This window comes from Perca fluviatilis, chromosome 1, assembly GCF_010015445.1.
Source record: "Perca fluviatilis chromosome 1, GENO_Pfluv_1.0, whole genome shotgun sequence".
Taxonomy (NCBI): Eukaryota; Metazoa; Chordata; class Actinopteri; order Perciformes; family Percidae; genus Perca; species Perca fluviatilis.
In genome coordinates, this window is record NC_053112.1 from 13,666,717 (window position 1) to 13,681,528 (window position 14,812).

General features: G+C 42.3%; 1 protein-coding gene across 1 annotated transcript; it reads left to right on the forward strand.

The window, feature by feature from the left end:
* Positions 1-7,811: 7,811 nt before the first annotated feature.
* Positions 7,812-13,497, forward strand: LOC120558373 (homeobox protein unc-4 homolog). The gene is made up of 3 exons (XM_039799350.1): positions 7,812-8,398; positions 9,121-9,296; positions 11,959-13,497. The coding sequence occupies exons 1-3, from the start codon at positions 8,134-8,136 to the stop codon at positions 13,126-13,128; spliced, it is 1,611 nt and encodes a 536-aa protein (XP_039655284.1). The 5' UTR covers positions 7,812-8,133; the 3' UTR covers positions 13,129-13,497.
* The last annotated feature ends 1,315 nt before the right edge of the window (positions 13,498-14,812 follow it).

Consider the following 14,812-nt stretch of genomic DNA (forward strand, 5'->3'; position numbering starts at 1 on the left):
AAATAATGACTGACCTCATTTTAGATAGTTAAAAATTAACTTGTACGCAGTAATTGAGTAATTAACTCTCCACTGCTTCACCTTAGTCTGCTAATTAAAAAATAAATTTGACTTGATCTCTCCTCTCAAGAGGCATATTGAGGGTTTTGTGGCTCAAAAGAGATTTTTTATTCTTCTGTGTAGATGGTCACATTTGATTTGTTTTTCTCAAAAAAAAAAAAAAAAGAGGTTTCCTGGGCACCAGGGAGTTTCTTCTGAATGTTCAGACTGGTTCCACGTCCTTATGGCAATGTGAATGTAACTGAAGGACCTTTATGTGATTGTTGAGGGCATGCATTCCCACAGGACAGGTAACCTCAGGTGAAGTATGGGATGTTGACAGGTTACCTTGGCTACCTTGTTCCTTTCAAATGTATAGACCGTTTTGCTAAATAACACTGAAATGAAGTCTAAAGTGAGCTTAAAACATAAATATTATAATCAAACAAATTCTAACCTAAACCCTAAATACTCACAAACCATGTCTCAAATTAACCTTGGTTAGAAATTAGCTGACTAGGATGAGTTTAAAATTATTTTGGGAGATTATTTATTTGCACATGTGGTCACAAGCTTTGATTCCAAAACTCACCCCTCCCTCAGTACCCAAAGTTGAGGTGCTTTTGAGCAAACATTTAAACCCAAAACTCCTTCTGTGGAACTGCTCAGTGGCCAACAGTGTGAGACTGTGGTTGTACTGCACAGACCCAAGCAAACTGTGTGTCTGTGGCCCATCCTGATGCAGCCCATTACTGGTACATGACTGATAGCTTGCACTGTAGATAATCTGTCTACAGCCTACAGCCATGCTAGCAGCTCTGTGAGGCAATGCTAACATGCTGATGTTAAGATACTGTAATTTGCACTAAACGCAGAAAGTTCCCAGTCTCAACACTGCACATGTATGGTTGGCTATTATTAATTTGCAGAATGAAGGTAGTCTAGCTGTTTGCTGATGTGGCAGTTTGTTGATAAGCATCACTACTTAACCTAAACCCAGGTTACTTTCCTAGACTTGTTTCAGCTGTAAAATTTACCCTTAAATGCAAAAGATACCCGCAGAGAGCCTTATTCAAACTTTCATAAGACATCTGCAAATTTCAGTGAGGTTAGAGGTTAAAATCTGTCACTTCAGAAGGGGGTGTTTAAGTACCAGTTTTCATTTCGGTACTCCCTTCAGTTTCACAGTGGATGAAGTCAAGGAAAGACAACAAAATAAAGAATTCATTTAAATCTCAAAATGATCGGGGAAGTGGAGGGACAATTAGACTGTGGGAATTGGGATCACACTTGGACCGTTTTTGCCTGTGCTGGCAAATCATCAAAATATATGAAGTTTAAAAATCAATGTGTGTTGTACCTTAGTCTGTCAACAGATGTACATTGCTGGGATAAAGCCTGACATCCTGCACGTGAGAGACGCGCAGGATGTCCCTCCCCTCTTACTATCTCCCTCCGCTATTGGGGTTTAGCACCACCCAGGACGGCTGTGATTGGTTTAAAGAAATACAAACAAGCCAGAGTGTTTTTTCCCCTATCCCAGAATGGATAAGCCAGTTTCCAATTTCGCCAATTTTCTTAAGTCACTTCATGTGTTATCACTACACGTTTTTGCATGTCATTTTACGCCATTTAGTCTCTGCTGACTGTGATTGTATTGTCACATAGTCCAAAGAGACAAATTTGGAATTCCACCACGAGACTGCTGTTCATGTCTAGTGTGAAACCAAAAGTCAATGTTAACTTATTTACGTTGTCTACTTAACTTATGTACGTAACTTAATTTACATAACAAACATACTTATTTGAACCTAAACCATGATATTTTCCTAAATCTAACCAAGTAGTTTGGTTTGAATTCACAACGTTAACCACGTGTTGGCAACTTGGGAATGAGAACAGAGAGTTTAATGACACACAAAAAGCTTAAAATGCGTATGCATGACACGCGTAATGTAATGTCGCCAAAATGCAACCTAGGGTCTTTTTGTGAACGTACCCGAGTCAAACTTTTGTTTAAAAGCATATTTAGGACGAAAAAAACACTTTTAAGATTTACCGTATTTTCGTTTTTCGGTCAAATGGCCTTTTGAATGGGAGTGCTAGGGGCACTTCTATGCTAGCCTCAAAATAGCTCTTTTTAAAACACTAAGAAGGCTCGACACAACATTAAACTTTGCTCGAAGTATCACCAGGGGCTCTACACCTTAACGAAAGCATTGACAACATTGTTTGTGTACCCAGAGTTTACTAAAAAAGGTTTTGAACAACTCACCGTAGCTCTTGTTGTTTCCGGCCGATACCACCTCGGCAGTCAAAACGAGTCGATATCCGAATGCGAATGAACCTACTCCATATGAGGCTCCTTTTTCAACTACAAGGTCAGTATTGTTTTTCAATAACGACAAAACAACAAATAATCCGTGCATTTATATGGAACTAAGCTTTAGGAGCTTTCCGTCTTTACTCTCCTCCCTGTTACGTTGCATTCAGAAATCGAGTGTTTTTGACTGAGTTGTTCAAAACCTTTCTTTTTAGTAAACTCTGGGTACAAAAAACAATGTCGCCAATGCTTTCGTTAAGGTGTAGAGCCCCTGGTGATACTTCGAGCAACGTTTCATGTTGTGTGGAGCCTTCTTAGTGTTTTAAAAAGAGCTATTTTGAGGCTAGCATAAAAGTGCCCCTATCACTCCCATTCAAAAGGCCATTTGACCGAAAAACGAAAATACGGTAAATCTTAAAAGTGGCGATTGCATCCTAAATATGCTTTTAAACGAAAGCTTGACTCGGGTACATTCACAAAAAGACCCTAGGTTGCATTTTGGCGAGAGTTACCCTTTAAAAGTGGCATGCTATTTCTACGCCTTCCCACAAGATCACGTTGCCCTGTATGGAGCTGGTGGTCAAGTAAGAAAAAAAGTGAACCTCACAACTTTAATCCTGTAATCCTGTTTAATTTCTGTATTCAGCATGTCTACTGTCACTGTGATCTGCAGCAAGTTCAGAGCATCCAAATGCAAATTTTTAACAGGGGCGCCCCCGTCAGGTTGTTTTAATCATGGATGCATTGTATATTTTATCCCAGGAGGACCACTGGATATACAGTACAGGGGTTTGTTGCATTACTCTGTGCTGGAGCATTGTGAACATATAGCTAAGACAGACATTAGAACAGTCATTTTTGCGTGGGTTAGGTTGTGTTGTCTGCACAGAGAGATGAGAGAGGGGAGGAAGGCTGGAGGCGAGGCAAGCCGAACCCTGGCTTGTGTGTGAGTCGCCCATCTTATTATCAAATTAATTAAAGCTAGCATCTGACAATGTCCGCGTACCCCGCCAAAAAAAGGAGGAAGGAAGAAAAGCGAATTTAAATGCTGCGGTCTCTTAGGACCTCATGTCAAGGGCTGCTTTTCATCGAGCACTGCATGTGTTTGGCTCGCACAGCAACTGGGAAAGTGGAGGGCGGGGGGGGGGGCTTTTAAAAAAAAAAAAAGAGCTTTAATAAGCAAATGACAAGAAGCCGTTGGATTTTGATGTTCAAAAATGGCAGCAGGAGAATAAATACACATCAGAAAGAGCAGCAAAGAAATAAAAAGGGAATGGAGAGAGCGAGAAGAGAGAGATAGAGACGGGGTGACATCAAAAGCGCCTCTCAAGCCGTTCAAAGTTGCACTGAGATTGGGGAGAGGGGGTTTATAACAGCCCGACGACCCGCTCACATTAAAGAGTCCATTTAAAAACTAGACATTGAAATGCAGAAAGCCTGCTCGTGTGTGGACTCAGGGTCAAGTAACTGAGGGATTATATGGTTCTTCATAATAATATTAATTAAACAATTTACATGCTAATAAGGTAACAATTATCGGAGCTTCTGGTGAAAGATTCAGGTTATTACAACACGCCAATCCCAGGGCTACGGGTCACAGGCAGAACAGCAGAGAGAAATCTCAACTCAAATTAACATTCTGTCAGCTCCAGAAATTGGATAAATAAAGTCGAATTAATTCACAGTAATGGAAGAGGGAGGGGGAGGCACTTATTCAACCAGCTCTGATTACCATTCAGTATTCACCAGCACGCGGGTGGCTTTCTGTCAAGAAATTTAACACAAAATGAAGCAGTCACCGCCCCGGGCAAGATTTGGCCCCTGTGACACCGTTTACAATTTATATGTATAATCTTTCTCTCTCCCTCCATCGCTTCCCCAAAGATGTCCACCTGGACACTCAGTTGCTCCTGGCCTGTGCCATGATTGTAAATTTCAAAACCTTTTTTCCCGATGCACACTTCAATTCGAGCACTATTTCCCCTGCATTAGACAAGACCCTTCACTCGATAGGATAACTTGAAATTTTAATTGCAGCAATCTTCTTTCCTTTTTTTTTTTTTTTTACCTCTGCCAGACCAGGCAGACACCACATATTGCTCCGAATTTCTACATGTATTCAGTTTTGCTAAAATGTCTTTGTTGGTGATCGGAAAAGGCAGTGTCCATTGTTTAAAATAAAAGCTTAAACCAATTTTTACTTTGTCATTTTATGGCATCAACAATTCTTCGGTTATTTTTTTTAGCCACGGCAACAGCGGTGCTCTAGGGATGGCAATGTCAGTCGGCAAAAAATTCTATACTTATACAGACATTCATGGTCTCCAGAGGATGAATCCTAACAACTTTGGTGATCTCCTGATTTTCCTTTGGCGCCACCATGAGGTTGATTTTTGTGGTTTTGAGTGTAATGTCTGCGATAGGATGAACCATAACTTTGGTGATTCCCCTAACTTTCCATCTAGCACCATCCTCAGGTCAAATTTGTAATCTAACCACATACCTGCAAAATGAATGCCTTTTTTTCCCAAACACACTAAACTAAGATGGTGATAATAAGCATTACCTACTAACCATCAGGAGGTCAGCATAAATGTTACTGAGATCAAAGCACTGTGCCCAAGTACAAGCTAACAGAGCTGCACTACGCTGGAATTCTTCTCCGAAGATACATGTAAACGCCTCCACAGACCTACTTGAGGGTGTGATCGGTAACTGGTTTCTGACGCGTAGGTCAAGTTGCGTGGACCTGCACGTCAAGTAAGTTGATTGGTTGATTCCAGTCCTGTCGGGAGGTGGATTCGAAACGCGGACGAAAACAAAGAAACCCAAATCTGAGTGACCCCCCGTGCCTGTGCAGTCTGGAGAAGTATAATGACCATGGCATATGTTTGTTTGTTAATTAAGTGTTTTATTTTCTGTAAATTAATTAAACAATGATAAATGTTCTATCCAGTGATTTCTTTATAAACATGAGTGTACAGTCTAATTTGAAGAGGAGCAGTAATTTGTGTTACCCAATGTCCTGATATAAGTTTAAAATTAGTTTTTTTACCAGCTTTACCACTGAAATTGTTGCTATAACCCTCTTAAAAGAACCTAGTTCCTCGGTGGTATCTGTGGGTTGTACCATTCCAAGGGCCCACAGAGGCCAGTCCCCTTGCATCTGTCTGGACTCCGGATCAAATTATTCAAATTATGACACTTTAAGGGTTCTTTAAATTGGCCCTGTTTGCTCTAGGTGTGATTTGGGGCCCTTTCTGAGAGATTATTATGAAAATATCTCAGTCTATTTTAGGAGTCAGAGCAGGAAAAGATGTCCAAAGAAAGAAGTCCAATTTCATGCTTGTTCTGCTCTGTGTTCTGACCGAGCTACACACGATGACTAGTGGTTGAAAGGTTTCTTAAACTGTACATGGTGGAGCAATAATAATGGTTGACTTAATTCCACCAAGGCACACTATAACTCGATTGGCAGTGCTTGTGTTTTTCTGTTAGCCACTGAGACCCTATGCCATTTCAGGCTTTGTGTCCATTGTGTGGTTGGTTTTATTCAAAGGAGATCATCATTCAAAGAAGAGGCCCAACACTTAGAGGAACACAAAGCTGAGTTCAAATGTCATTAAAATCAAGTGCCACTAATAAAGGTAGCAAACTGAGAAAAGGCTCGGCTAACCAACCCCACCAGGTACACGACAGAAAAGTCTTTGTAGAATGTGTTTCTGCTGTAATATCTGTCCTACTCAAATATATTTGTGGTAAGACATCCATGTCTGACACAATATGGTATATAACATATGCAAGCCCACTCTCCTATTATTATTATTATTTTTTGCTTTTTAACTAATTTCAATCAAGTACAACAGGACAAAGAGCTCATGATTAAAACCGTTTGAAATGTAAATAAGAGGTTTTCTTGTCTGCAAACCGACCATTAACCAAGCTGTTGTGTGGCAGATAACACACGGTTGTTTTAGTTGCAAAGCTTTAACTGTAGCTGTTGTTTTCATGCAGCCATTGTGATTTAGTGCAGTGTTTGAAATTGGCCATACTGGTGTAGAATGAATACCAGGTGAGCATGCAGGTGTGAATTTATAGTATGTGTCAATATATACTTATCAATTATGGAAGAATTATAGTAGGCCAATATGTAAAACGGTCATCATCTGTGTGTTTTTGCTTTATATAGAGAAAACGATTACTTTTTATTTTGACTAAATTAGTTGCTGTTTTACTTGTTGAGCTTTTATTTGTTAATTTCTCAGAAAACACTAAAACTACCTGATTCAGTGTAACAATGTAAAAATTGCATCAAACTATTTAAAGAAGCGGTTGAAAGTTGAATTGCTTTTCTATCAAAACAAGTTAATTAAGTTAAGTTCATTTGCACTGCACTCTACAGGGAAGTATTGCTTAAATGAACTGGTGTCTGTTAGTTTTAATAACTGAGTAGTTCATTCTTGACCTTAGACACAGCACAACAAAACAATCTCACCTCAAGATTCATAGCTGCTACGGAGCTTTCCATCATATTAGGCTACATGATCTTCCTTAGCACATGGAGTTCATGAATTAAAGCTCCAAAAAAGCTAGTGGACTTTAAAGGGAGGTTTTTTTTGTCAATTAATAATACATTTGTCATAATAGATACCCTGTGTTACGATTTTCTATCGTGTGTTTTTTAAAGTGCTGTATTATCAATATTAGGCTATTAACTGTAACCATAGCCCATATGCTACACAGTGAAGGCTGAATGGAGACTGCGTGTGCGGGTATTAGATTCTTGGAAATGTCACATCATGCAAGCTAACCCACTTTGTTCGTCATTTACAACTAAACATCGGTGTAAGCTGTTCAGGTGAAAAATCGAGATAATGATGCGGAGTTTGGCTTCGGTCGGACGGCACAGTGTGGTGTGTGAGTGGAGGTGGAGGTGGAGGGAGGTGGGGGTGGGGGTGCCTGGAAGATGGAGAGAGGCTTGTAGTTTAAAATGCGATGTGACAGCTCAGGAAAAAGGGGGGATGATAAAGGCGCTGTTATTGGATCAATCTGGCCCTGAATGCCCCTGTAAAACACTTACACACACATACACCATGCGGGAGCGCGCACGTACGAGTGAGAAGAGACTATAGGAGAAAGGAAAGATGCATTGCTTCTTAAAGTTAGAAAGATACGTGTTTTCTTAAATAAACATAGCATATTAGACTATATATAGCCTAAGGTATATTCTGAGAAGGTAATGGAGTCGGCCTATCAATCATTTGGCAATTTCCACGCGCGAGCTTATAGCCTCGTCCTCATTGTTTTGACAGGGCTGAATTAAAGGACCGCGCCAGGTGTAACTAGCGATCGATCCGGCAAAGAAAAAAAGAAAAAAACGCTCGCTCTGTCCCTCTCTTTTTTTCCTCGTGCTCTGCCTTCCGTTACTCCATTAACCGCGTCTCTGACGTCACAGAGCGATTAACGTTTCGTATTGGTCCCGCGAGCAGATGGAGGAGTCCTAATGAGCTGGCTCGCGAAGAGAAAGAGCAGGGTTGACATCTCGGCTGGACCGTAAACGTGAAATAGCTCTTAGAGAGCCCGGTCTCCGCAGCTTCACACCGTACCGTGGCCGCGGGAGACGCTCTGCCTGGGTTCCCTTTCTCTCCCCCTCCGCCTTCACCTCCTCCTCGCAGCTTCTTCCTCCTTTCCCTGACTTTTTTTGACTGCATGTTCAGCCACACTGCCTCCCTCTGCATCTTCACTTCGGCCCCGCCGCAGCCCGGGCGAGCATGGACAGTCGGGTACTCGAGCATCCTCACGCCCAGTTCGGAGGCTCCTTGGGCGGGCTGGTGGGCTTCCCGTACGCGCTCGGCCCCCATCACCACCACCACCACCATCACCAGCACCTCTACGAGCTCGCCAACGGACACCAGCTGCAGTCCGCGGCCGCCGTCCCCTTCTCTATAGACGGATTACTTAACGGCTCCTGCTCGGCCTCGGTGGTCAGCTCCAACTCGCTGCTCTCACCCGACAGCCAGCAGTTCAAACTCTCAGGTAGGCCGGGCTCTTTTTGTCTCATGTCTCATTAATAGACCTGTGTGAAAACAATGCAGTCTAGGGCTAATAGGAAATGTAGGCAAAGTGGCCAAATAGACAATTTTTAGTAGACTTTGAGACTAAACTAAATATTTTCTTTAGCCTTTCAGGGTCGAGTTTGAACTAAAAGTCAGTGCAGAGAAAACCATGTTAAAACAATGTTCAAAAGTTGTGGAGATGGTTAAAAAAAAAAAAATGAAAATAGTTTATGTGCAGGCTCATTTTTAACAACTTTGCTGTAAAAATTGCACTGGAGGTTAAATAAAGGCATCAATTTGTCATTAATCTCGATTAAATTGATATTGGCTGGTATTACATGGTCAAAAAATGAATGATACTTAATACTCTTTAATAGCCTATCAAAAATAGGTAGTAGCAATACCAAAAAAGTAAGTTTTTCTTTTAGGCCCTGAATTATGTGATGTGATTTATTAGAGTTCATGAGCAACAAAATGTAAAAAGAAAGGTGTGACAGGTCAGTTTTACACTAAAGTGATGCTTTACAAGCAAACCCTGCCATGACAGTCCCCCCTCTCTCTCTCTCTCTCTCTCTCACACACACACACACACACACACACACACACACACACACACACACACACACACACACACACACACACACACACACTTATAAACAAACACACACACACTTGTACAAACACACACGTCGACCACTGCAGATTCTGGGGACGCGGATAAGGACAGTCCCGGTTGTAAACGGAGACGCACGAGGACGAATTTCACCGGGTGGCAGCTGGAGGAGCTCGAGAAGGCTTTTAACGAGAGTCACTATCCGGATGTGTTCATGCGGGAGGCGCTCGCGCTCAGGCTTGACCTCGTGGAGTCCAGGGTTCAGGTAAAGACACGAAGAAATGAGTCCGATATTTTGGGAAGCATTCATACACTTGTTTAGTTGACGGAGAAAAAGCAGATAGTTTTGAGTTATTGTTCAGATTTTTCAATACATTTCAATTTCACTTCCGTGTCAGAATCTACAAAACAATATTAGGACAATGCCAGAGGGGCATTTGTTTTGTGAAGGCCTACCCCATACGGAGATATACATTTGTCAATTACCAAAGCATCAATAAAGGGTCTCTTTTGAATTATGCATGGAGGCAACCTATTGATTTATGGGTTAATAAAAACAAGGCTATTTACTGAGCAAACCAAGGGGTGAAAATGGTAACTATATTCCTCCTTTACCTTCAGTTAGCCTGTATATAATATCTCATTATTTGACAGTTTATTCACAATTCTACTCCTATATTTTTAATCTATATGTATAATTTTAGGTGGTTCAATATAAGGTTTAAGATGGATTAATTATTTCAATAATTGTTATTGCTATTATTATTATTAAGCTATTATTATTATTATATTGAGAAAGAAAAAAATCTACAAAGTGATAGTAAAAGTACGATATTTTAAGATTATGCTATTTTGTAGTATAAATAGTAATAACAACACTATTAACATAATTTAACAAATGATAATAGTAACACGTTATTACTAAAAAAGCATAATAATAATAATTATTAGGCTATATAACAATATAGAGCTTAAGATGATGTCTGTGAGCAATTATTTTATAGGAACAAAACATAATACATTTAAATTGCGTTAAAGGTGACGCTACCATCTTTCACATTTCACCATTCGATGTTTATTTCATTTGCTAATAATAGCCTACTACTACTACTACTACTACTACTACTACTACTACTACTACTAATAATAATAATAATAATAATAATAATAATAATAATAATAATAATAGAAGAAACCCATAGGCCTAACCTATAGTACATAGCCTATTATTTGCTCATCATGCAGAAGCTGTGTATCCATTCATATTCTATGCAATTTAAGGTATATTCATGCATTTCTAAATGAGCCACATACAATTCGCATGCAAGGGTGGATCGAGTAAAAGCGGGACAGAAGTAGAGCTCTTCGTTGCTGCATGTTGTTTGGGGATTTCGCTCCTAAACCTCAGATTATTGTTCCCCCAAGCTGCTTAACGCTCCTTTATCACCAGGTTTGCGGGGGAAAGATATAACCAACATTAACAATTCATAAGAAGGCGCCATTGTCGCACATGATGTTGGTGCCCCGTCCTTATTATGCAATGTTCGCGGATCTCTGCATGCTAAACTCCTGGCGTTATCAGCGGCGAACATACGGCCCTGAGCGCGCCCAGAGGCCGGGCAGTGAGAGCTCTCAGGCGGGGGAAGGTCCCTCTCTTGGCTCGGTGCGGAGGGAGGAGAGCCGGGGACTGCTGTGCAAGTGTTAAGCCCCATATGAGCGGAGGGCTGGGTGTGAAAGAACTTACATATAGCCGGGATATGGCTGATTTAGCGACGGTACAATTAAATGTAATTGGCGGAGTTACACATAACACAGACTCATTGGTAATTAACACCGGCACATCTGTGCATCTGCTGCTCCACCGCTGCGACCTATTAACCTGACGTAGGCCCTACTCTTCAGACGTTTAAAGCTGCAGTAAACAAAGACACTGATGGACAGGAAGGCAGAGGACAATGATTTCACTTGTTTCAGGGCTTTGTGGAATTTGTTTGGATTTGTAGGCAATATGGTTTTATCCTTATACCATCTGATAGCCACTGTGAGATCCGTTGTCTAAACACACACCAGAAGTGACATTTTTGTGTGTAGCCTACTTCAGTGTGTTAGTTTTGCTGAGGGGGATACTTTATTAGGCCTAAATAGGAACACCTTAAAACAAGAAAACATCCTCAAATAGGACACAAACCCGTGCTTAACAAATGACCACATATTTTAATCCAAGAATTTCTGGTACAGTTGTCAAAAAGTGAATATTATAGTCTCCATACAGGAAGTATTTATTGCAAAGATATTGGATTGCATCAGATAGTGGAGGTGCAAAATGTAGTCTTACAAGTCCAATATAAATGAATGCTCTGTTTTATAAAACTTCAATAATCATTGCTGTCCCAACTAATGCTGCAACTAACAATTATGTTTTTTGTTGATCAATTGATCCCTTGTTTCTATGATTATTTAGTCTGTAAAATGTAAAAAAAAAACAATAATAATTAAATTCCCCAGAGCCCAGGGTGATGTTTTCAATTAGCTTGTTCTTGTCCAACCAACTGTCCAAAACACAAAGATAGTCCATATACAATAATACATCGGATCAGACAAAAACAGAAAATCTATATATTAGAGAAGCTAAAACAAGCAAATCTCTGACATTTATCCTTAACAAATGACTTAAATGATTAATTGATTATCAAAATTGTTGACAATTAATTATCTGGTAATGGACTGATCCATTAATTAAACTCGTTTCAGCACTAATCCCAACAAAACTGCTAAAACACGTTGAAATAAATATTCTGAAACAATAGATAGATGGTGTTTGACACATGGGGGGAAAAAAAACTACTTTCAAAACAGAAATCATCTAATTTGTCAATTTTCCACCTGCTGTGTATGTGTGTATTTCATATTTGTGTATGTGTGCATAGGTTTGGTTCCAAAACCGACGTGCTAAATGGCGAAAAAAGGAGAACACAAAGAAGGGGCCGGGGCGGCCTGCTCACAACTCCCACCCGACCACGTGCAGCGGCGAGCCCATGGACCCCGAGGAGATCGCACGCAGGGATCGAGAGCGGGCCGAGAAGAAGAAGCGGAAGCAGGAGCGGAAGCTGCTGAAGTCACAGAACAAACTTCTCGCAGGCGACAGCTTCCACACGCCCGGAGGTTCCGAGAGTGACAGCGGGGTCTCCCAGTTCACTGACAGCGAGCAGCAGTCTTCAAGTTGTAGTGGGACTATTCACATTGAACTGCCAGCATCGAAGTGCGCAGGAGGACACCAAACGGAATCCAGCTGTGACCAAACACGACACGACTTCAGCCAACTACAAAACCACCAAAACCAAAGAACCACGGGAGAAGCGGAGCAGGTGTCTCCAGGCAGCACGCACAGCTCCAGTCCTGGGGGGCCGAGGTCCTCCGCCCTGCAGAAACGCAACCCTTTCAGCGTGGAGAGCCTCCTCTCTGACGCCACGCCTCGACGGAAATCTCAGCTGGACTTCCCCTCGTTACCCAGTCAGAGGACACTGGTGGGTAAAGGGCACTTCTTGCTTTACCCCATTACCCATCAGCCCTTGGGCTTTCTTGTGCCCCAAACAGCGCTGAAGGCCTCCCCGTGTCAGGACAACAGCATTAACAGGCTCAGCCTGGGACAGAGGTGTGCGCCAAGCGAAGGGAGCCCCGCTCCCTCTGACCTCTCCGGCTTTGTCACTAAGCCTCTAAACTCGGATCATACGGAGCATAACACGCAGCATCACCACAATCACGTTAGCAATAGAGTGGATGGAACGGACACGGAGGAGTGTGGTGGTGGTGGTGACTGCAGCAATGGAAGATTCCCCGTTTCCCCTCCAGCAAACAGTGTGGCTCAGGCGGCTGTGGGCCGGCTGAGCTCCACACAGCCCGGGGACAGTGGCGAGGAGAGGAGTTTGAAAGTTCTAACGGAGGCAGCGACCAACGACCGCCAAGCTGCCGAGCCGTGCGCTAAAGAGAAGGGCGCAAGAGAGGAGCGAGCGTCTCCAGACCTCTCCGAGCGTCTCAAGGCAAACACAGACTGTCAAGAAAGACCCGGAACAGATGGAGAGGATGTCGATATGGACTAACACTTTGCAAGGAGCAAACATAAACAAAACAAAAAAGGACCAGGAACAGCGCTCAGACTATTCAAACATTCCCAAAGCTCTGCTGAGACACTCTAAAAACATATCAGGAATCAGGAGACTTAATTATCATCTATTTTTTAATCATAACGTGTGATCAATCCAGATGGCCCCCCCCTCAAAAAAGCTGTGGCTGTCCTCATATTCAGGCTTTAGGCCTAAACACCTTTTAGAAGCAGGTTCTCTCTCTCTCTCTCTCTTTTTCTCTCTCTTTTTTGGTGACCAACTTGTAACAAATACTAGGCTACAATAAACATCTTACACACAACAAAAATCCTCAGATATTGTAAAAACGAGAAAATGCTATTTATATGTAAACGTTTTGATAAATAAAGTTATTGTTTAAATTGAATCACTGTCTTTCTAGGGCCATACCAAAGGGGGGGGGGGGTAAAGAAGGGGAGGTTGCTGTGTGGCAGAACCTTGGATCATGGCTGCTGGAGTTTTGTCATGTTACAGCAGATAAATCCCCCTTTTCCTCTGTGTAGTGAGCCGGAGCTGGGGCTCAAGTCCGTCTGGCTGTTTGTATTTATTGCTTTAACAAATTTATTCATTTGAAAGGCCGAGCTGGAATGAGGTTAGTGGCCGCGGGCTATAGGACCCTGCGCTTCCTGCTGAGTTTTGATATGAAAGTAATTATTTTCCCACTGGCTGCCGCGGGTCTCGAGGCAGTTTTTTTTCTCCCCTCTTTTCAGCCCAAAGGGTTATTAGACATTACCGATTTCTAGTGATACGGAATCACATAAACTTCCTACAATAATAGAATTAGCATGAAAGGCAGGGGTGTCAAATTGAAATGGGAAAATAATAGCCGAGCCAGCTGCATCGTTAATGTGTGCTTGTGTGCGAGCGCGCGCGTGGGTGCGTGAGTGCGCATAGTCTACTGAGCGCGAGGAGGACGAGATGGTGGTAGATTCGTGGGGCGGAATTTTCATGAGCTGCCGCGGTTGTCAGACGGCCCTTGTAGTCGGCTATATTAAGATAGATGCTCGATGATATCCCTCATTGTTCTGTCGCTTATATTGATGTTGCTGCGTTATCGCCCTATTGATCATGTGTCGCACATAATAGGACAGGCGCGCGCCCGCCTGCCTGCGCCTTTTTACAAAAGCGCCTGGGCCCCTCGTCATTTGTTCTAATAGGACTGCGAGTCCCTCGGGGGGGGGGGCAGACAGATAAAGATATAGAAGAGGGAGAGGGTGAGTGAGAGAGGGGGCGAGTGATGTGCCAGGCTTGCATTAATAAAAAATAAAAAAAAAAGTACCAGTGTTGGCTGAGCAAAAAAAAAAGCAAGATGGAAGAAAGTGAAGAATGGCTGAATTAAAGATGTTTAGGGACAGAAGAGAAGACTGATTCTCCTAAATGAGCAGGTGTGTGTGTGTGTGTGTGTGTGCCCACGTGCACTGACTGGACGTGCACGCGCGCCCGTTTAAGAAAGAGTGTGTTTAGCTTATGAAGTGTAAACGCCACCAATTCCCTGGAAACTGAAATCCCAATTATTAAAACCATTAATTCTGGCGAGCCACTGCACGGAGGAGCCGTGTTGACAGCCCGGCTAAATATCCCTGATCCCTCCCGGTCACCTCGCCTTTATTTGCAAATAAATTGAGGGGGATCCGAGGGACAG